A 23936-nucleotide genomic window follows, 5' to 3' on the forward strand; every position below is an offset into this window, starting at 1 on the left:
TAAGAAAAATCACAAGAGAAATAACCCACTGCTGTAAACGTATGCATATTCAGAAGGTGTATGCAATCTAGCGGAAATTGAGCATATTATAAGAAAAGTCACTTATTTGTGTACTTGATTGTGGAGAAAATAAATGCAGCAAGTGTACTCTATAACACACCCTTGTTTCTTAAAGACAAAACTAGGCTGGGATAACACAATGGAGTAAAATATGTTAAGAAAGTAGCTAAGTTGAGTTAGGTAGTTAAGAAAGAGCTCAGTCAGCACCAAACTGGAAGGCCTTTAGGGCACTTGGTTTTAGGAACGCACCAATGGTGATTATTATCTTAGCTACTGCTGTGCACAACCTCCAGTCCTCACTGGTTCCACACCAAAGCTCACTTGCTTCTCTGGGACTTTTGTAAAATTCTAAGAAGCCCCAGCCTTGGTCATTACATTGTTGAAGGAGTATTAGAAGCTCCCCTGCTATTTATAGGTCTCTGAAGGCATGAGTGATCAGAAAGAAAAGAAAAAGGCTACCGCTACCAAGCCATGTCACCAGAAAAGCTTTTTGACAGCTACAGACAACAGGACTACCATTCTATCTACATTAGTCCAGATGCAGCCAGATTAAAAAGAATAACAGACAGAAGAATCTGTTATTAGTTTTGAACCAATGACTTAAAGCTTCAGTGCACAGGTAATAAAGGTCCTGTACCGTCAGAAATGTATCTTTTTTTTGAGTAGTGTAGTAGTATATTTTAGTTGTTCACACAAATAATAACTTTCTAATTGAAACAATTTTACAAAGATTGTCACAAAGTTCATGGTTTATTCAATAAGTCTTGTATTTTTTTTTCCTTTCAGACACATTTTCCATTGGACAAATAACAACAAATTAGCCTACAAAAAAACCTTCTGTTTCCCTTTTACCAGTCCTGCACATTTCTAACTTCCATACATAGCTAAAACTCTAATTCACCATCTCACTAAATAATGAAAACTGTTGCTAAAATGATCCAACACCCTCAGGACCCTAAACCAATGCATTTTAAATAGTCTTATGAACCTTACCTATCATTCTGTTTTGGCTGCTTCGTTTCATCAGTCTCTTTACTGTATGAAATTTCAACATTCATCTCACAAGTTAGTTCTCTTACAATCAACTTCTTCCATGCTAGTCTGCCTGATTATACCTGTACTACAACTACCGTGTGGATTTTCTTTTTTTGTTACTTCCTCTAATCTTTAGACTTGTGTTAAATTATTTTTAGTTCACATGGTTCATGCTAGTCCTTTTTAAACAAACCATAACAACAATAATAATGAGAATACTAATCTATATGCATATTATGTCATTTTTAGACATATTAGATACTTTCTTTGTGTTCTGAAGATGTGGATTTCAGACCAAAAAATCTTTAAAAAAACCCAAAACCTTAAAGTGCAACTTACGCTTCTGATTTTCATTCCTAAGAACGGAAGGAGAACATGGTGAGCGTGTATCTTGGTCTCTGCTCTCTGAGCCTTCTTCATCAGCAAGGTGGGTATGAGCATAGTGGTAGCTGAGACCAGGTCGGTTTTTGTAACGTTTTCCACAAACTGTAATAGAAAGTCATATATATATATTTTACATAAATTGAAACTTCTCACTGTAAAAATATATATACCTTGCATTTTTTTTCTGGTTAGAGAACTACTATCATAATATATGTCTGGAAACAAAATGTTACTATATATAACCAGGGCTATGGAAAAACTTACCCATTATAATCATAATAATAAAAATATGAAATCAACTGTAAATAATTTGTATACATTAACTTTATTATAAACATAGTGGTTTATTTTTGACTGAATAATTAGAATTATTTATGCTAATTCAGATGAAAGTTACATTTTTTGTTGGAATGCCAGAAATCGCTATTTCTTTATTCCCTCATTGGGAGCGAACAGTTTGTTTAAACGCTAAAAGGTAAACTCTATTATAGGGCAGACCAAAGTCAAGGAAAATAGATGATTGGATTACTTTTAGTACAGCTTTCGTAATCAGTATCATGAAGTGAGAAAAATCTCTTTATACAGATAATGATCTGGTTATGTCAATAAAGAAAGGTTGCCATTTTGTGCCTAGGCGCAATCAAACTTTGGGTAACTTTTTGGCACCTAGCATGGCACATTCTAGAAAAAAGAGAAAATAGTTGGTTGCAATGTAAAGGACACTACAGATGTAGTTTTACCAACTGTAAGGCATGTGGCCATACAATGATAGACAAACAATTCCAAATAAAAAAGCAACACAAAAAGTTTATAACATAAAGCATTGTACCAACTATAGATTAAGAAACTTAGGGCTAGATTAGGAGTGGCGAGCAAACATTTGCACCAGAACTATAAGGGGTTTATCGCAAGGGTTTGCGCTCATATTACAAGTTGCAAGCAAACGCAATTGCGATTTACGCTAGAATGATTACTGAGACTTCAGAGCTCTGAACTGTTTCTCGAAACATAAAAGTTGCACAAAACACATAAAAAATACATTACAAAGTATAAAAATTATTTAAAAAAAAACAGTGCACAAAAAAGTTATAAAGGCTCAAAGATATGAGATCTCAGGTGTCAGAAAAAAAACATAATTTATGTAAGAACTTACCTGATAAATTCATTTCTTTCATAATGGCAAGAGTCCATGAGCTAGTGACCTATGGGATATACATTCCTACCAGGAGGGGGCAAAGTTTCCCAAACCTCAAAATGCCTATAGGATATACATTCCTACCAGGAGGGGGCAAAGTTTCCCAAACCTCAAAATGACTATAAATACACCTCCCACCACACACATACTTCAGTTTAACTTATAGTCAAGTAGCGAGTTGTAAAAAGGAGTAAAAAAGCATACAAAAAAGAGGAACTGGAAAATAATATTGTGCTTTTATACAAAAAATATAAACACCAAAAACAGGGTGGGCCTCATGGACTCTTGCCATTATGAAATAAGTTAATTTATCTCGTTAAAGACAGAGTCATGGACACTGAATTTATCTGGGAACCTAAAATGGTGACCCTTGTCTGAGGAATCAAGAAACTATTTGGTAAATTGATCCTCCAACCATGTCTTTGAAGAAACAACACTAGTTGATTTGTGTGAGATTCTGCTAAATGAAAAGATTGAGCCAGTACCAAGATATCGTCTAAATAAGGAAACACCTCAATACCCTGCTCTCTGATTACAGATAGAAGGGCACCGAAAATCTTCTAAAAGATTCTTGGAGCTGTAGCTAGGCCAAATGGAAGAACAACAAATTGGTAATGCTTGTCTAGAATAGAGAATCTCAGAAACCGATAGTGATCTGGATGAATCAGAATGTGAAGATAAGCATCTTGTAAGTCTATTACGGACATGTAATGACCTTGCTGAACAAAAGGCAGAATAGTCCTTATAGTCACCATCTTGAAAGCTGGGACCCTTACAAAACTATTCAAAAACTTCAGATCCAGAACTGGTCTGAATGAATTTTCTTTCTTTGGGACAATGCATAGATTTGAATAAAAACCCAGACCCTGTTCCTGAAGCAAAACTGGTGTAATCACCCCTGAAAGCTCCTGATCTGAAAAACACTTCAGAAAAGCCTGAGCTTTCACAGCATTTGTTGGAACATGAGAGAGAAAGAATCTTCTCACAGGAGGTCTTATTCTGAAACCTATTTGATACCCTTGAGAAACAATGCTCTGAATCCACTGATTCTGAACAGAACCTACCCAAATGTTTTGAAATCAATTCAATCTGCCCCCACCAGTTGAACTGGATTGAGGGCCGCACCTTCATGCAGTCTTGGGGACTGGCTTTGGCTTCTTATAAGGCTTGGATTTATTCCAACTTGAAGATGACTTCCAATTGGAGCCAGAGTCCTTAGGTGAAGGAGTGATTTCCTGTTCTCTATTCTGACAAAAGGAACAAAACCAATTAGAAGCTTTAGATTTGCCCTTATACTTTTTATCTTGGGGCAAAAAAACTTCCTTCCCCCCAGTGATAGTGGAAATAATAGAGTCCAACTGAGAACCAAATACATTATTACCCTGGAAAGATAGAGATAGTAATCTAGATTTAGATACCATGTCAGCATTCCATGATTTAAGCCATAAAGCTCTTCTAGCCAGAATAGCTGAAGACATAGATTTAACATTAATCTTGATGATATAAAAATAGCATCACAGATAAAATGATTAGAGTGTTTAAGCAAACGAACAATGTTAGACAAATCAGAATCTGTTTCCTGATGTGCTAAGCTATCCAACCAAAAAGTTGATGCAGCCGCAACATCAGCCATAGAAATGGCAGACCTGAGAATATAGCCAGAATGTAAATAAGCTTTCCTTAGATAAGATTCAATCTTCCTATCTAAAGGATCCTTAAAATAAGTACTATCTTCCATAGGGATAGTAGTACGTTTGGCAAGAGAAGAAATAGCCAAATCAACCTTAGGGACTTTTCCCCAAAACTTCAAATTAGCCACTGGTAAAGGATATAACTTCTTAAACCTAGAAGAAGGATTAAAAGAAGCACCAGGCTTAGACCATTCCTTAGCAATCACATCAGAAACCGTATCTGGAACAGGAAAAACCTCAGGAGTAATCACAGAAGCTTTAAAAACAGAATTTTAACTTTTACTGGTTTTGTTATCAAGAGGATCAGACTCCTCAATACCCAAAGTAACCAATACTTCTTTCAACAAAGACCGGATATATTCAATCTTAAAAAGATAAGAAGATTTATCAATTTCTTAATTTATCAGGTAATTCTTACATAAAACAGAATTTATGTTTACCTGATAAATTACTTTCTCCAACGGTGTGTCCGGTCCACGGCGTCATCCTTACTTGTGGGATATTCTCCTCCCCAACAGGAAATGGCAAAGAGCCCAGCAAAGCTGGTCACATGATCCCTCCCAGGCTCCGCCTACCCCAGTCATTCGACCGACGTTAAGGAGGAATATTTGCATAGGAGAAACCATATGGTACCGTGGTGACTGTAGTTAAAAAAAATAAATTATCAGACCTGATTAAAAAAACCAGGGCGGGCCGTGGACCGGACACACCGTTGGAGAAAGTAATTTATCAGGTAAACATAAATTCTGTTTTCTCCAACATAGGTGTGTCCGGTCCACGGCGTCATCCTTACTTGTGGGAACCAATACCAAAGCTTTAGGACACGGATGAAGGGAGGGAACAAATCAGGTCACCTAAATGGAAGGCACCACGGTTTGCAAAACCTTTCTCCCAAAAATAGCCTCAGAAGAAGCAAAAGTATCAAACTTGTAAAATTTGGTAAAAGTGTGCAGTGAAGACCAAGTCGCTGCCCTACATATCTGATCAACAGAAGCCTCGTTCTTGAAGGCCCATGTGGAAGCCACAGCCCTAGTGGAATGAGCTGTGATTCTTTCGGGAGGCTGCCGTCCGGCAGTCTCGTAAGCCAATCTGATGATGCTTTTAATCCAAAAAGAGAGAGAGGTAGAAGTTGCTTTTTGACCTCTCCTTTTACCGGAATAAACAACAAACAAGGAAGATGTTTGTCTAAAATCCTTTGTAGCTTCTAAATAGAATTTTAGAGCGCGAACAACATCCAAATTGTGCAACAAACGTTCCTTCTTTGAAACTGGTTTCGGACACAGAGAAGGTACGATAATCTCCTGGTTAATGTTTTTGTTAGAAACAACTTTTGGAAGAAAACCAGGTTTAGTACGTAAAACCACCTTATCTGCATGGAACACCAGATAAGGAGGAGAACACTGCAGAGCAGATAATTCTGAAACTCTTCTAGCAGAAGAAATTGCAACTAAAAACAAAACTTTCCAAGATAATAACTTAATATCAACGGAATGTAAGGGTTCAAACGGAACCCCCTGAAGAACTGAAAGAACTAAATTGAGACTCCAAGGAGGAGTCAAAGGTTTGTAAACAGGCTTAATTCTAACCAGAGCCTGAACAAAGGCTTGAACATCTGGCACAGCTGCCAGCTTTTTGTGAAGTAACACAGACAAGGCAGAAATCTGTCCCTTCAGGGAACTTGCAGATAATCCTTTTTCCAATCCTTCTTGAAGGAAGGATAGAATCTTAGGAATCTTAACCTTGTCCCAAGGGAATCCTTTAGATTCACACCAACAGATATATTTTTTCCAAATTTTGTGGTAAATCTTTCTAGTTACAGGCTTTCTGGCCTGAACAAGAGTATCGATAACAGAATCTGAGAACCCTCGCTTCGATAAGATCAAGCGTTCAATCTCCAAGCAGTCAGCTGGAGTGAAACCAGGTTCGGATGTTCGAACGGACCCTGAACAAGAAGGTCTCGTCTCAAAGGTAGCTTCCAAGGTGGAGCCGATGACATATTCACCAGATCTGCATACCAAGTCCTGCGTGGCCACGCAGGAGCTATCAAGATCACCGACGCCCTCTCCTGATTGATACTGGCTACCAGCCTGGGGATGAGAGGAAACGGCGGGAACACATAAGCTAGTTTGAAGGTCCAAGGTGCTACTAGTGCATCCACTAGAGCCGCCTTGGGATCCCTGGATCTGGACCCGTAGCAAGGAACTTTGAAGTTCTGACGAGAGGCCATCAGATCCATGTCTGGAATGCCCCACAGCTGAGTGACTTGAGCAAAGATTTCCGGATGGAGTTCCCACTCCCCCGGATGCAATGTCTGACGACTCAGAAAATCCGCTTCCCAATTTTCCACTCCTGGGATGTGGATAGCGGACAGGTGGCAGGAGTGAGACTCCGCCCATAGAATGATTTTGGTCACTTCTTCCATCGCTAGGGAACTCCTTGTTCCCCCCTGATGGTTGATGTACGCAACAGTTGTCATGTTGTCTGATTGAAACCGTATGAACTTGGCCCTCGCTAGCTGAGGCCAAGCCTTGAGAGCATTGAATATCGCTCTCAGTTCCAGAATATTTATCGGTAGAAGAGATTCTTCCCGAGACCAAAGACCCTGAGCTTTCAGGGATCCCCAGACCGCGCCCCAGCCCATCAGACTGGCGTCGGTCGTGACAATGACCCACTCTGGTCTGCGGAATGTCATCCCTTGTGACAGGTTGTCCAGGGACAGCCACCAACGGAGTGAGTCTCTGGTCCTCTGATTTACTTGTATCTTCGGAGACAAGTCTGTATAATCCCCATTCCACTGACTGAGCATGCACAGTTGTAATGGTCTTAGATGAATGCGCGCAAAAGGAACTATGTCCATTGCCGCTACCATCAACCCGATCACTTCCATGCACTGAGCTATGGAAGGAAGAGGAACGGAATGAAGTATCCGACAAGAGTCTAGAAGCTTTGTTTTTCTGGCCTCTGTCAGAAATATCCTCATTTCTAAGGAGTCTATTATTGTTCCCAAGAAGGGAACCCTTGTTGACGGAGATAGAGAACTCTTTTCCACGTTCACTTTCCATCCGTGAGATCTGAGAAAGGCCAGGACTATGTCCGTGTGAGCCTTTGCTTGAGGAAGGGACGACGCTTGAATCAGAATGTCGTCCAAATAAGGTACTACAGCAATGCCCCTTGGTCTTAGCACAGCTAGAAGGGACCCTAGTACCTTTGTGAAAATCCTTGGAGCAGTGGCTAATCCGAAAGGAAGCGCCACGAACTGGTAATGCTTGTCCAGGAATGCGAACCTTAGGAACCGATGATGTTCCTTGTGGATAGGAATATGTAGATACGCATCCTTTAAATCCACCGTGGTCATGAATTGACCTTCCTGGATGGAAGGAAGAATAGTTCGAATGGTTTCCATCTTGAACGATGGAACCCTGAGAAACTTGTTTAAGATCTTGAGATCTAAGATTGGTCTGAACGTTCCCTCTTTTTTGGGAACTATGAACAGATTGGAGTAGAACCCCATCCCTTGTTCTCTTAATGGAACAGGATGAATCACTCCCATTTTTAACAGGTCTTCTACACAATGTAAGAATGCCTGTCTTTTTATGTGGTCTGAAGACAACTGAGACCTGTGGAACCTCCCCCTTGGGGGAAGCCCCTTGAATTCCAGAAGATAACCTTGGGAGACTATTTCTAGCGCCCAAGGATCCAGAACATCTCTTGCCCAAGCCTGAGCGAAGAGAGAGAGTCTGCCCCCCACCAGATCCGGTCCCGGATCGGGGGCCAACATTTCATGCTGTCTTGGTAGCAGTGGCAGGTTTCTTGGCCTGCTTTCCCTTGTTCCAGCCTTGCATTGGTCTCCAAGCTGGCTTGGCTTGAGAAGTATTACCCTCTTGCTTAGAGGACGTAGCACTTTGGGCTGGTCCGTTTCTACGAAAGGGACGAAAATTAGGTTTATTTTTTGCCTTGAAAGGCCGATCCTGAGGAAGGGCGTGGCCCTTACCCCCAGTGATATCAGAGATAATCTCTTTCAAGTCAGGGCCAAACAGCGTTTTCCCCTTGAAAGGAATGTTAAGTAGCTTGTTCTTGGAAGACGCATCAGCCGACCAAGATTTCAACCAAAGCGCTCTGCGCGCCACAATAGCAAACCCAGAATTCTTAGCCGCTAACCTAGCCAATTGCAAAGTGGCGTCTAGGGTAAAAGAATTAGCCAATTTGAGAGCATTGATTCTGTCCATAATCTCCTCATAAGGAGGAGAATCACTATCGACCGCCTTTATCAGCTCATCGAACCAGAAACATGCGGCTGTAGCGACAGGGACAACGCATGAAATTGGTTGTAGAAGGTAACCCTGCTGAACAAACATCTTTTTAAGCAAACCTTCTAATTTTTTATCCATAGGATCTTTGAAAGCACAACTATCCTCTATGGGTATAGTGGTGCGTTTGTTTAAAGTGGAAACCGCTCCCTCGACCTTGGGGACTGTCTGCCATAAGTCCTTTCTGGGGTCGACCATAGGAAACAATTTTTTAAATATGGGGGGAGGGACGAAAGGAATACCGGGCCTTTCCCATTCTTTATTAACAATGTCCGCCACCCGCTTGGGTATAGGAAAAGCTTCTGGGAGCCCCGGCACCTCTAGGAACTTGTCCATTTTACATAGTTTCTCTGGGATGACCAACTTGTCACAATCATCCAGAGTGGATAATACCTCCTTAAGCAGAATGCGGAGATGTTCCAACTTAAATTTAAATGTAATCACATCAGGTTCAGCATGTTGAGAAATGTTCCCTGATCAGTAATTTCTCCCTCAGACAAAACCTCCCTGGCCCCATCAGACTGGGTTAGGGGCCCTTCAGAAACATTATTATCAGCGTCGTCATGCTCTTCAGTATCTAAAACAGAGCAGTCGCGCTTACGCTGATAAGTGTTCATTTTGGCTAAAATGTTTTTGACAGAATTATCCATTACAGCCGTTAATTGTTGCATAGTAAGGAGTATTGGCGCGCTAGATGTACTAGGGGCCTCCTGAGTGGGCAAGACTCGTGTAGACGAAGGAGGGAATGATGCAGTACCATGCTTACTCCCCTCACTTGAGGAATCATCTTGGGCATCATTGTCATTGTCACATAAATCACATTTATTTAAATGAATAGGAATTCTGGCTTCCCCACATTCAGAACACAGTCTATCTGGTAGTTCAGACATGTTAAACAGGCATAAACTTGATAACAAAGTACAAAAAACGTTTTAAAATAAAACCGTTACTGTCACTTTAAATTTTAAACTGAACACACTTTATTACTGCAATTGCGAAAAAACATGAAGGAATTGTTCAAAATTCACCAAATTTTCACCACAGTGTCTTAAAGCCTTAAAAGTATTGCACACCAAATTTGGAAGCTTTAACCCTTAAAATAACGGAACCGGAGCCGTTTTGAACTTTAACCCCTTTACAGTCCCTGGTATCTGCTTTGCTGAGACCCAACCAAGCCCAAAGGGGAATACGATACCAAATGACGCCTTCAGAAAGTCTTTTCTAAGTATCAGAGCTCCTCTCACATGCGACTGCATGCCATGCCTCTCAAAAACAAGTGCGCAACACCGGCGCGAAAATGAGGCTCTGCCTATGCTTTGGGAAAGCCCCTAAAGAATAAGGTGTCTAAAACAGTGCCTGCCGATATTATTATATCAAAATACCCAAATAAAATGATTCCTCAAGGCTAAATATGTGTTAATAATGAATCGATTTAGCCCAGAAAAAGTCTACAGTCTTAATAAGCCCTTGTGAAGCCCTTATTTACGATCGTAATAAACATGGCTTACCGGATCCCATAGGGAAAATGACAGCTTCCAGCATTACATCGTCTTGTTAGAATGTGTCATACCTCAAGCAGCAAGAGACTGCTCACTGTTCCCCCAACTGAAGTTAATTGCTCTCAACAGTCCTGTGTGGAACAGCCATGGATTTTAGTGACGGTTGCTAAAATCATTTTCCTCATACAAACAGAAATCTTCATCTCTTTTCTGTTTCTGAGTAAATAGTACATACCAGCACTATTTCAAAATAACAAACTCTTGATTGAATAATAAAAACTACAGTTAAACACTAAAAAACTCTAAGCCATCTCCGTGGAGATGTTGCCTGTACAACAGCAAAGAGAATGACTGGGGTAGGCGGAGCCTGGGAGGGATCATGTGACCAGCTTTGCTGGGCTCTTTGCCATTTCCTGTTGGGGAGGAGAATATCCCACAAGTAAGGATGACGCCGTGGACCGGACACACCTATGTTGGAGAAATTATGTTTTCTTTCATGTAAATTTTCATGATAAATTAAATCCAAAAAATAAGTTCTTCTTATAAACAGAAGAATCAAACTGAGACAGCTGCCTGAAGAACTTTTCTACTAAAGACTGCTTCAGAAGAAGCAAATACATCATAATGGTAAAATTTAGTAAATGTATACAAAGAAGACCAAGTTGCTGCTTTGCAAATCTGATCAACTGAAGCTTCATTCTTAAAAGCCCAAGAAGTGGCAACTGATCTAGTAGAATGAGCTGTAATTCTCTGAGGCAGAGACTGTCCCGTCTCCAAATAAGCCACGTGAATCAAAAGCTTTAACCAAGATGCCAAAGAAATGGCAGATGCAAAGACAACAAATAGACTAGAAGTCTTCCTGAAATCCTTAGTAGCCTCAACATAGTATTTAAAAGCCCATACCACATCCAAAGAGTGTAACGATTTTTCAAGCAAATTCTTAGGATTCGGACACAAGGAAGGAACAACAATTTCCCTACTAATGTTATTAGAATTCACAACCTTAGGAAGAAATTAAACAAAGTCTGCAAAACAGACTTATCCTGATGGAAAATCAGAAAAGGAGACTCACAAGAGAGAGCAGACAATTCAGAAACTCTTCTAGCAGAAGAGATAGCTAAAAGGAACAATACTTTCCAAGAAAGTAATTTAATAACCAAAGAATGCGAAGGGGCCCATTTATCAAGCTCCGGATGGAGCTTGAGGGCCCGTGTTTCTGGCGAGACTTCAGACTCGCCAGAAACACCAGTTATGAGGCTACGGTCTATAACCTGTCCGCCTGCTCTGAGCATGCAGACAGATATCGCCGCAATTCAACCCGATCAAGTACAATCGGGTTGATTGACACCCCCCTGCTGGCGGCCGATTGGCCAAGAATCTGCAGGGGGTGGAGTTGCACCAGTAGCTCACAAGAGCTGCTGGTGCAATGCTGAATACAGAGAGCGTATTGCTCTCCACATTCAGCGAGGTCTGGCGGACCTGATCCGCACTGTCGGAAAAGGTCCACCAGACCTTTGACAAATATCCCCCATAGCTCAAAAGGAGGAGCCTGCAAAACCTTCAAAACCAAATTAAGACTCCATGGAGGAGAAATAGACTTAATAACAGGCTTGATACGGACCAAAGCCTGAAAAAAACAGTGAATATCAGGAAGTTTAGCAATCTTTCTATGAAATAAAGAAAGAGCAGAGATTTGTCCCTTCAAGGTACTTGCAGACAAACCTTTATCCAAACCGTCCTGAAGAAACTGTAAAATTCTAGGAATTCTAAAAGAATGCCAAGAGAATTTTTGAGAAGAACACCATGAAATATAGGTTTTCCAAGCCCGATAATAAATCTTCCTTGAAACAGACTTACAAGCCTGCAACATAGTATTGATCACTGAGAGAAACCTCTATGACCAAGCACTAAACGTTCAATTTCCATACCTTCAAATTTAGAGATTTGAGATCCTGATGGGAAAAAAAACGGCCCTTGAGACAAAAGGTCTGGCCTTAAAGGAAGTGACCAAGGTTGGCAACTGGACATCCGGACAAGATCTGCGTACCAAAACCAGTGAGGCCATGCTGGTGCTATCAGAAACACAGGCGATTGTTCCAAGATCATCTACACCTGGGATATGAATCACAGAAATTAGACAAGAGTTAAATTCCACCCAAGAAAGTATCCGTCATATTTCTTTCATTGTTAAAGGACTGCGAGTCCCTCCCTGATGATTGACATATGCCACATAAGCCTTTGATATTGTCTGAAAGCGAATGAAAGGTTCTCTCTTTAATAGAGGCCAAGCCTGAAGAGCCCTGAAAATAGCACAGAGTTATAAGATATTGATTGGTTACCTCGCCTCTAGAGAATTCCAATCCCCTTGTGCTGTCAGAGATCCCCAGAAAGCTCCCCAACCTGAAAGACTTGCATCTGTTGAGACTACAGTCCAGGAAGGGTGAACAATAGAGGCCCCTTGAATAATATGATGATGGTCTAACCACCAAGTCAGAGAGAGTAGAATGCTGGGATTTTAGAATATCAATTGAGATATCAGAGTATAATCCTTGCACCATTGATTCAACATGCAAAGCTGCAGAGTTCTCATTTGAAAACGAGGAAAGGGGATCTCGTCCAATGCTGCAGTCATGAGACCTAAAACTTCCATGCACATAGCCACTGAAGGGAATGATCGAGACTGAAGGTTTCGACAGGCTGAAACCAATTTAATTTGTCTCGTTAAAGACAGAGTCATGGACACTGAATTTATCTGGGAACCTAAAATGGTGACCCTTGTCTGAGGAATCAAGAAACTATTTGGTAAATTGATCCTCCAACCATGTCTTTGAAGAAACAACACTAGTTGATTTGTGTGAGATTCTGCTAAATGAAAAGATTGAGCCAGTACCAAGATATCGTCTAAATAAGGAAACACCTCAATACCCTGCTCTCTGATTACAGATAGAAGGGCACCGAAAATCTTTTAAAAGATTCTTGGAGCTGTAGCTAGGCCAAATGGAAGAACAACAAATTGGTAATGCTTGTCTAGAATAGAGAATCTCAGAAACCGATAGTGATCTGGATGAATCAGAATGTGAAGATAAGCATCTTGTAAGTCTATTACGGACATGTAATGACCTTGCTGAACAAAAGGCAGAATAGTCCTTATAGTCACCATCTTGAAAGCTGGGACCCTTACAAAACTATTCAAAAACTTCAGATCCAGAACTGGTCTGAATGAATTTTCTTTCTTTGGGACAATGCATAGATTTGAATAAAAACCCAGACCCTGTTCCTGAAGCAAAACTGGTGTAATCACCCCTGAAAGCTCCTGATCTGAAAAACACTTCAGAAAAGCCTGAGCTTTCACAGCATTTGTTGGAACATGAGAGAGAAAGAATCTTCTCACAGGAGGTCTTATTCTGAAACCTATTTGATACCCTTGAGAAACAATGCTCTGAATCCACTGATTCTGAACAGAATCTGCCCAAATGTTTTGAAATAATTTCAATCTGCCCCCACCAGTTGAACTGGATTGAGGGCTGCACCTTCATGCAGTCTTGGGGACTGGCTTTGGCTTCTTATAAGGCTTGGATTTATTCCAACTTGAAGATGACTTCCAATTGGAGCCAGAGTCCTTAGGTGAAGGAGTGATTTCCTGTTCTCTATTCTGACAAAAGGAACAAAACCAATTAGAAGCTTTAGATTTGCCCTTATACTTTTTATCTTGGGGCAAAAAAACTTCCTTCCCCCCAGTGATAGTGGAAATAATAGAGTCCAACTGAGAACCAAATACATTATTACCCTGGAACGATAGAGATAGTAATCTAGATTTAGATACCATGTCAGCATTCCATGATTTAAGCCATAAAGCTCTTCTAGCCAGAATAGCTGAAGACATAGATTTAATATTAATCTTGATGATATAAAAATAGCATCACAGATAAAATGATTAGAGTGTTTAAGCAAACGAACAATGTTAGACAAATCAGAATCTGTTTCCTGATGTGCTAAGCTATCCAACCAAAAAGTTGATGCAGCCGCAACATCAGCCATATAAATGGCAGACCTGAGAATATAGCCAGAATGTAAATAAGCTTTCCTTAGATAAGATTCAATCTTCCTATCTAAAGGATCCTTAAAAGAAGTACTATCTTCCATAGGGATAGTAGTACGTTTGGCAAGAGAAGAAATAGCCAAATCAACCTTAGGGACTTTTCCCCAAAACTTCAAATTAGCCACTGGTAAAGGATATAACTTCTTAAACCTAGAAGAAGGATTAAAAGAAGCACCAGGCTTAGACCATTCCTTAGCAATCACATCAGAAACCGTATCTGGAACAGGAAAAACCTCAGGAGTAATCACAGAAGCTTTAAAAACAGAATTTTAACTTTTACTGGTTTTGTTATCAAGAGGATCAGACTCCTCAATACCCAAAGTAACCAATACTTCTTTCAACAAAGACCGAATATATTCAATCTTAAAAAGATAAGAAGATTTATCAATTTCAATGTCTGAAGTAGGATCTTCTGAAGCAGAGAGATCCTCTTCAGAGGAGGATATATATGTTGTCGGTCATCACAAATTTCATCAGTTTTATGAGAAATTTTAAAAGACCTTTTACGTTTATTAGAAGGTGGAATAGCAGACATAGCCTTCTGTATTGCATCAGCAATATAATTTTTCATATTAACAGGGATATCATGTACATTAGATGTTGAGGGAACAACAGGGGCTGTACTAGTACTAATAGAAACATTACCGGCATGCAAAAGCTTATCAGGACAACTGTTACATAATATAGCCAGAGATATAATCTCAGCTTGCTTACAACAGATACACAGCTTTGGTAGAACGGTGTTCAGGCAGCATGGTTCCTACAGTAGCTTCTGAGACAGGATCAGACTGAGACATCTTGCAAAATGTAAAAGAAAAAGTAACATTTAAACAAAATATCCAATTTCCTCATACAGCAGTTTCAGGAATGGGAAAAAATGCATATGCTAAATAAGCAAAAAAGCAAACAGCATAACCCTCTAGAATATAAAGAGAGCAGGGAGCATAAAGGAAGTGGGGTAATATAACCAAAAAAATATTTTGCGCCAAGTATGACGCACAACGCAAAGTGAAAATTATTTAGCACCAAACAACATCTGGAAATGCCGCAACTCGCGTCATAACAAGCAAACGCAATTGCGATTTACGCTAGAATGATTACTGAGACTTCAGAGCTCTGAACTGTTTCTCGAAACATAAAAGTTGCACAAAACACATAAAAAATACATTACAAAGTATAGTTACACTTATAATAACATTATCTAATAAAAATTATTTAAAAAAAAACAGTGCACAAAAAAGTTATAAAGGCTCAAAGATATGAGATCTCAGGTGTCAGGAAAAAAAACATAATTTATGTAAGAACTTACCTGATAAATTCATTTCTTTCATAATGGCAAGAGTCCATGAGCTAGTGACCTATGGGATATACATTCCTACCAGGAGGGGGCAAAGTTTCCCAAACCTCAAAATGCCTATAGGATATACATTCCTACCAGGAGGGGGCAAAGTTTCCCAAACCTCAAAATGACTATAAATACACCTCCCACCACACACATACTTCAGTTTAACTTATAGTCAAGTAGCGAGTTGTAAAAAGGAGTAAAAAAGCATACAAAAAAGAGGAACTGGAAAATAATATTGTGCTTTTATACAAAAAATATAAACACCAAAAACAGGGTGGGCCTCATGGACTCTTGCCATTATGAAATAAGTTAATTTATCAGGTAATTCTTACATAAATTATGTTTTCTTTCATGTAAATTTTCATGATAAATTAAATCCAAAAAATAAGTTCTTCTTATAAACAGAAGAATAAAACTGAGACAGCTGCCTGAAGAACTTTTCTACTAAAGACTGCTTCAGAAGAAGCAAATACATCATAATGGTAAAATTTAGTAAATGTATACAAAGAAGACCAAGTTGCTGCTTTGCAAATCTGATCAACTGAAGCTTCATTCTTAAAAGCCCAAGAAGTGGCAACTGATCTAGTAGAATGAGCTGTAATTCTCTGAGGCGGAGACTGTCCCGTCTCCAAATAAGCCACGTGAATCAAAAGCTTTAACCAAGATGCCAAAGAAATGGCAGATGCAAAGACAACAAATAGACTAGAAGTCTTCCTGAAATCCTTAGTAGCCTCAACATAGTATTTAAAAGCCCATACCACATCCAAAGAGTGTAACGATTTTTCAAGCAAATTCTTAGGATTCGGACACAAGGAAGGAACAACAATTTCCCTACTAATGTTATTAGAATTCACAACCTTAGGAAGAAATTAAACAAAGTCTGCAAAACAGACTTATCCTGATGGAAAATCAGAAAAGGAGACTCACAAGAGAGAGCAGACAATTCAGAAACTCTTCTAGCAGAAGAGATAGCTAAAAGGAACAATACTTTCCAAGAAAGTAATTTAATAACCAAAGAATGCGAAGGGGCCCATTTATCAAGCTCCGGATGGAGCTTGAGGGCCCGTGTTTCTGGCGAGACTTCAGACTCGCCAGAAACACCAGTTATGAGGCTACGGTCCATAACCTGTCCGCCTGCTCTGAGCAGGCAGACAGATATCGCCGCAATTCAGCCCGATCAAGTACAATCGGGTTGATTGACACCCCCCTGCTGGCGGCCGATTGGCCAAGAATCTGCAGGGGGTGGAGTTGCACCAGTAGCTCACAAGAGCTGCTGGTGCAATGCTGAATACAGAGAGCGTATTGCTCTCCACATTCAGCGAGGTCTAGCGGACCTGATCCGCACTGTCGGAAAAGGTCCACCAGACCTTTGAAAAATATCCCCCATAGGCTCAAAAGGAGGAGCCTGCAAAACCTTCAAAACCAAATTAAGACTCCATGGAGGAGAAATAGACTTAATAACAGGCTTGATACGGACCAAAGCCTGAAAAAAACAGTGAATATCAGGAAGTTTAGCAATCTTTCTATGAAATAAAGAAAGAGCAGAGATTTGTCCCTTCAAGGTACTTGCAGACAAACCTTTATCCAAACCGTCCTGAAGAAACTGTAAAATTCTAGGAATTCTAAAAGAATGCCAAGAGAATTTTTGAGAAGAACACCATGAAATATAGGTTTTCCAAGCCCGATAATAAATCTTCCTTGAAACAGACTTACAAGCCTGCAACATAGTATTGATCACTGAGAGAAACCTCTATGACCAAGCACTAAACGTTCAATTTCCATACCTTCAAATTTAGAGATTTGAGATCCTGATGGGAAAAAAAACGGCCCTTGAGACAAAAGGTCTGGCCTTAAAGGAAGTGACCAAGGTTGGCAACTGGACATCCGGACAAGATCTGCGTACCAAAACCAGTGAGGCCATGCTGGTGCTATCAGAAACACAGGCGATTGTTCCAAGATCATCTACACCTGGGATATGAATCACAGAAATTAGACAAGAGTTAAATTCCACCCAAGAAAGTATCCGTCATATTTCTTTCATTGTTAAAGGACTGCGAGTCCCTCCCTGATGATTGACATATGCCACATAAGCCTTTGATATTGTCTGAAAGCGAATGAAAGGTTCTCTCTTTAATAGAGGCCAAGCCTGAAGAGCCCTGAAAATAGCACAGAGTTATAAGATATTGATTGGTTACCTCGCCTCTAGAGAATTCCAATCCCCTTGTGCTGTCAGAGATCCCCAGAAAGCTCCCCAACCTGAAAGACTTGCATCTGTTGAGACTACAGTCCAGGAAGGGTGAACAATAGAGGCCCCTTGAATAATATGATGATGGTCTAACCACCAAGTCAGAGAGAGTAGAATGCTGGGATTTTAGAATATCAATTGAGATATCAGAGTATAATCCTTGCACCATTGATTCAACATGCAAAGCTGCAGAGTTCTCATTTGAAAACAAGGAAAGGGGATCTCGTCCAATGCTGCAGTCATGAGACCTAAAACTTCCATGCACATAGCCACTGAAGGGAATGATCGAGACTGAAGGTTTCGACAGGCTGAAACCAATTTAATTTGTCTCGTTAAAGACAGAGTCATGGACACTGAATTTATCTGGGAACCTAAAATGGTGACCCTTGTCTGAGGAATCAAGAAACTATTTGGTAAATTGATCCTCCAACCATGTCTTTGAAGAAACAACACTAGTTGATTTGTGTGAGATTCTGCTAAATGAAAAGATTGAGCCAGTACCAAGATATCGTCTAAATAAGGAAACACCTCAATACCCTGCTCTCTGATTACAGATAGAAGGGCACCGAAAATCTTCTAAAAGATTCTTGGAGCTGTAGCTAGGCCAAATGGAAGAACAACAAATTGGTAATGCTTGTCTAGAATAGAGAATCTCAGAAACCGATAGTGATCTGGATGAATCAGAATGTGAAGATAAGCATCTTGTAAGTCTATTACGGACATGTAATGACCTTGCTGAACAAAAGGCAGAATAGTCCTTATAGTCACCATCTTGAAAGCTGGGACCCTTACAAAACTATTCAAAAACTTCAGATCCAGAACTGGTCTGAATGAATTTTCTTTCTTTGGGACAATGCATAGATTTGAATAAAAACCCAGACCCTGTTCCTGAAGCAAAACTGGTGTAATCACCCCTGAAAGCTCCTGATCTGAAAAACACTTCAGAAAAGCCTGAGCTTTCACAGCATTTGTTGGAACATGAGAGAGAAAGAATCTTCTCACAGGAGGTCTTATTCTGAAACCTATTTGATACCCTTGAGAAACAATGCTCTGAATCCACTGATTCTGAACAGAATCTGCCCAAATGTTTTGAAATAATTTCAATCTGCCCCCACCAGTTGAACTGGATTGAGGGCCGCACCTTCATGCAGTCTTGGGGACTGGCTTTGGCTTCTTATAAGGCTTGGATTTATTCCAACTTGAAGATGACTTCCAATTGGAGCCAGAGTCCTTAGGTGAAGGAGTGATTTCCTGTTCTCTATTCTGACAAAAGGAACAAAACCAATTAGAAGCTTTAGATTTGCCCTTATACTTTTTATCTTGGGGCAAAAAAACTTCCTTCCCCCCAGTGATAGTGGAAATAATAGAGTCCAACTGAGAACCAAATACATTATTACCCTGGAAAGATAGAGATAGTAATCTAGATTTAGATACCATGTCAGCATTCCATGATTTAAGCCATAAAGCTCTTCTAGCCAGAATAGCTGAAGACATAGATTTAACATTAATCTTGATGATATAAAAATAGCATCACAGATAAAATGATTAGAGTGTTTAAGCAAACGAACAATGTTAGACAAATCAGAATCTGTTTCCTGATGTGCTAAGCTATCCAACCAAAAAGTTGATGCAGCCGCAACATCAGCCATATAAATGGCAGACCTGAGAATATAGCCAGAATGTAAATAAGCTTTCCTTAGATAAGATTCAATCTTCCTATCTAAAGGATCCTTAAAAGAAGTACTATCTTCCATAGGGATAGTAGTACGTTTGGCAAGAGAAGAAATAGCCAAATCAACCTTAGGGACTTTTCCCCAAAACTTCAAATTAGCCACTGGTAAAGGATATAACTTCTTAAACCTAGAAGAAGGATTAAAAGAAGCACCAGGCTTAGACCATTCCTTAGCAATCACATCAGAAACCGTATCTGGAACAGGAAAAACCTCAGGAGTAATCACAGAAGCTTTAAAAACAGAATTTTAACTTTTACTGGTTTTGTTATCAAGAGGATCAGACTCCTCAATACCCAAAGTAACCAATACTTCTTTCAACAAAGACCGAATATATTCAATCTTAAAAAGATAAGAAGATTTATCAATTTCAATGTCTGAAGTAGGATCTTCTGAAGCAGAGAGATCCTCTTCAGAGGAGGATATATATGTTGTCGGTCATCACAAATTTCATCAGTTTTATGAGAAATTTTAAAAGACCTTTTACGTTTATTAGAAGGTGGAATAGCAGACATAGCCTTCTGTATTGCATCAGCAATATAATTTTTCATATTAACAGGGATATCATGTACATTAGATGTTGAGGGAACAACAGGGGCTGTACTAGTACTAATAGAAACATTACCGGCATGCAAAAGCTTATCAGGACAACTGTTACATAATATAGCCAGAGATATAATCTCAGCTTGCTTACAACAGATACACAGCTTTGGTAGAACGGTGTTCAGGCAGCATGGTTCCTACAGTAGCTTCTGAGACAGGATCAGACTGAGACATCTTGCAAAATGTAACATTTAAACAAAATATCCAATTTCCTCATACAGCAGTTTCAGGAATGGGAAAAAATGCATATGCTAAATAAGTAAAAAAGCAAACAGCATAACCCTCTAGAATATAAAGAGAGCAGGGAGCATAAAGGAAGTGGGGTAATATAACCAAAAAAATATTTTGCGCCAAGTATGACGCACAACGCAAAGTGAAAATTATTTAGCACCAAACAACATCTGGAAATGCCGCAACTCGCGTCATAACAAGCGCGACTTTGCCCCAAACGTCAATAAAGACGCAGGAAATTATGAAACTTGCGACACTATAGACGCAAATTTGCGCCAAATATGACGCAATAAAGAACAGCATTTTGCGCCCTCACGAGCCTAGGTTTACCCGCGAAATTTAAGGAAAAAAAAAGTCAAATTGGAAAAAAGACTAAACCCCAGGTAAGAAAATTTAAAAAAATTACTTCCTAAAACATGATTCTCATACTGAAACTGTTAGACTGCAAATAGAAATACACATAGACCTGACTCATGGCAAATATAAGTAAATACATATATTTAAAACTTTATATTAATACATAAAGCACCAAACATAGCTGAGAGTGTCTTAAATAATGATACATACTTACCGAAGACACCCATCCACATATAGCAGACAGCCAAACCAGTACTGAAAACTAACAGCAGAGGTAATGGTATAAGAGTATATCGTCGATCTGAAAAGGGAGGTAGGAGATGAATCCCTACGACCGATAACAGAGAACCTTTAAAAAGATTTCCCATGAGTGAAACCATAAAAATCAACAGGCAATACTCTCTTCACATCCCTCTGACAAACACTGTACTCTGAGAGGAATTGGGCTTCACAATGCTTAGAAGTGCTTATCATAGAAGAAAACATAAAAATCAAGCACAAACTTACTTCACCATCTCCATAGGAGGCAAAGTTTGTAAAAACTGAAGTATGTGTGTGGTGGGAGGTGTATTTATAGGCATTTTGAGGTTTGGGAAACTTTGCCCCCTCCTGGTAGGAATGTATATTCCATACGTCACTTGAAAGTGATGCAGCATAGCTGTAAAAAGCTGACTAGAAAATATCACCTGAACATCTCTATGTAAAAAAGAAAGATATTTTACCTCAAAAGTTCCTCAGTAGCCACCTCCCATTGTAAAGGATTTCTAAGCAGCATTTTAGTGTGTCTGTCCTGGGACAGCTGAAAGGATGAGCCTCGTGAACTCTCATATTATTTCACCAATCAGGTAAAGGAAGCTTACTATGAAATCTCATGAGAGTTAAGTCAAATCTCATGAGATCACAGTAAGAGTTCATGACCTCAGCACTGCTGATGCTGATTGGCTGCTGTTCATTTCTTCATTTTATTTTATTTTTACCTGCAGCTGGGAGCAGCTGAGTATAACTTTTTACACAGAACTTACTCTGCTGAGCTGAGGAAATTGTGAGGTAAAATATCTTCCTTTTTTACATAGAGATGCTCAGGTGATATTTTCCTGTCAGCTTTTTACAGTTATACTGCATTAGTTTCAAGTGATTTAGAATATGAGTATTATGTCCCTTTAAGTAGATGAAAACATGTAAAAACATATTGGTTTTAACAATGGGGGGTAGTTATCATCGTGTCAACTTTCCTGCCTTCGCCGGCCCAATACGCCCACCTAAGCTCGCCTACCTTCGCCGCGGACCTTAAAAAATACGCCTAAGTTATCAATAAATCTGTCAAAAAGCCGCACACCAAGTACGGGGCGATGAGCAGCGGACTGTGAGAGTTATCACTCATCCGATCTCGCTGCTCTTCGGCTTTTTGACAGCTTTATTGCTAGCCTGTCACTAAGCACCCACACTAAACTACACTGTTCTACCCCCTATACCGGCGCCCACCGCAACTAAATAAAGTTACTAACCCCTAAACCGCCGCTCCTAGACCCCGCCACAACTCTTATAAATGTATTAACCCCTAAACCGCCGCTCCTAGACCCCGCCACAACACTTATATGTATTAACCTCTAAACCGCCGCTCATGGACACCGCCGCAACCTACATTATACCTAGTATCCCCTATCCTGCCCCCCCTATACCGTCGCCCTCTATAATAAAGTTATTAACCCCTATCCTGCTGATCCCACACCTCACCGCAACTAAATAGTTTAACCCCTAAACCGCCGCTCCCAGACCCTGCCGCAACCTATATTAAATTTATTAACCCCTAATCTGCCCCCCCTACACCGTCGCCACCTATAATACATTTATTAACCCCTATCCTGCCCCCCACTACACCGCCGCCACTGTAATACATTTATTAACCCCTAAACCTAAGTCTAACACTAACCCTAACACCCCCCTAACTTAAATATTAATTAAATAAATCTAAATAATATTTCTATTATTAACTAAATGAATCCTATTTAAAACTAAATACTTACCTATAAAATAAACCCTAATATACCTACAATATAAATAATAATTATATTGTAGCTATTTTAGGATTTATTTTTATTTTATAGGTAACTTTCAATTTATTTTAACTAGGTACAATAGCTATTAAATAGTTATTAACTATTTAATAGCTTACCTAGCGAAAATAAAGAGAAATTTACCTGTAAAATAAAAACTTTTTATTACAATTACAATTACACTACACTATACTTTAATAAATTATTCCTATTTAAAACTAAATACTTACCTGTAAAATAAACCCTAAGATAGCTACAATGTAATTAATAATTACATTGTAGCTATTTTAAGATTTATATTTATTTTACAGGTAACTTTGTATTTATTTTAGCTAGTTAGAATAGTTATTAAATAGTTATTAACTATTTAAGAACTACCTAGCTAAAAGAAATACAAAATTACCTGTAAAATAAATCCTAACCTAAGTTACAATTAAACCTAACACTACACTATCATTACATTAATTAAATAAATTAACTACAAATAACTACAAATAAATACAATTACATAAACTAACTAAAGTACAAAAAATAAAAAAAGCTAAGTTACAAAAAATAAAAAACATAAGTTACAAACATTTAAAAATATTACAACAATTTTAAGCTAATTACACCTAATCTAAGCCCCCTAATAAAATAACAAAGCCCCCCAAAATAAAAACATTCCCTACCCTATTCTACATTAAAAAAGTTCAAAGCTCTTTTACCTTACCAGCCCTTAAAAGGGCCTTTTGTGGGGCATGCCCCAAAGAAAACTGCTCTTTTGCCTGTAAAAGAAAAATACAACCCCCCCCAACATTAAAACCCACCACTCACATACCCCTAATCTAACCCAAACCCCCCTTAAAATAACCTAACACTAATCCCCTGAAGATCATCCTACCTTGAGTCGTCTTCACTCAGCCGAGCCACCGATGGAACTGAAGAGGAAATCCGGAGCGCCAGAAGTGATCCTCCAAGGGGAGCTGAAGAAGTCTTCCATCCATTGAAGTGATCCTCCAATCGGCGCTGAAGAAGTCTTCCATCCGGCCGATGTCATCTTCCAAGCGGCGCTGAAGATCATCTTCCATCCGGGCGATGTCATCTTCCAAGCGGGGGCTT

At 39.5% G+C, this 23936-nt stretch overlaps 1 protein-coding gene across 4 annotated transcripts in view; it reads right to left on the reverse strand.

Moving 5' to 3' along the window:
• The window catches only part of DPF3 (double PHD fingers 3), a 635732-nt gene that overhangs the window by 151030 nt on the left and 460766 nt on the right, over positions 1-23936 (reverse strand). For all 4 annotated transcript variants that reach the window (XR_008400069.1, XM_053697772.1, XM_053697771.1 and 1 more), the window contains exon 7: positions 1435-1581. Coding sequence is in view for 3 of the 4 variants with exons in the window: in XM_053697772.1 (XP_053553747.1) it covers positions 1435-1581 (147 nt within the window). In the remaining variant the exon portion in view is untranslated. The remainder of the gene's footprint in view (positions 1-1434; positions 1582-23936) is intronic.

The sequence above is a fragment of the Bombina bombina genome, chromosome 1 (assembly GCF_027579735.1).
Source record: "Bombina bombina isolate aBomBom1 chromosome 1, aBomBom1.pri, whole genome shotgun sequence".
Lineage (NCBI taxonomy): Eukaryota > Metazoa > Chordata > Amphibia > Anura > Bombinatoridae > Bombina > Bombina bombina.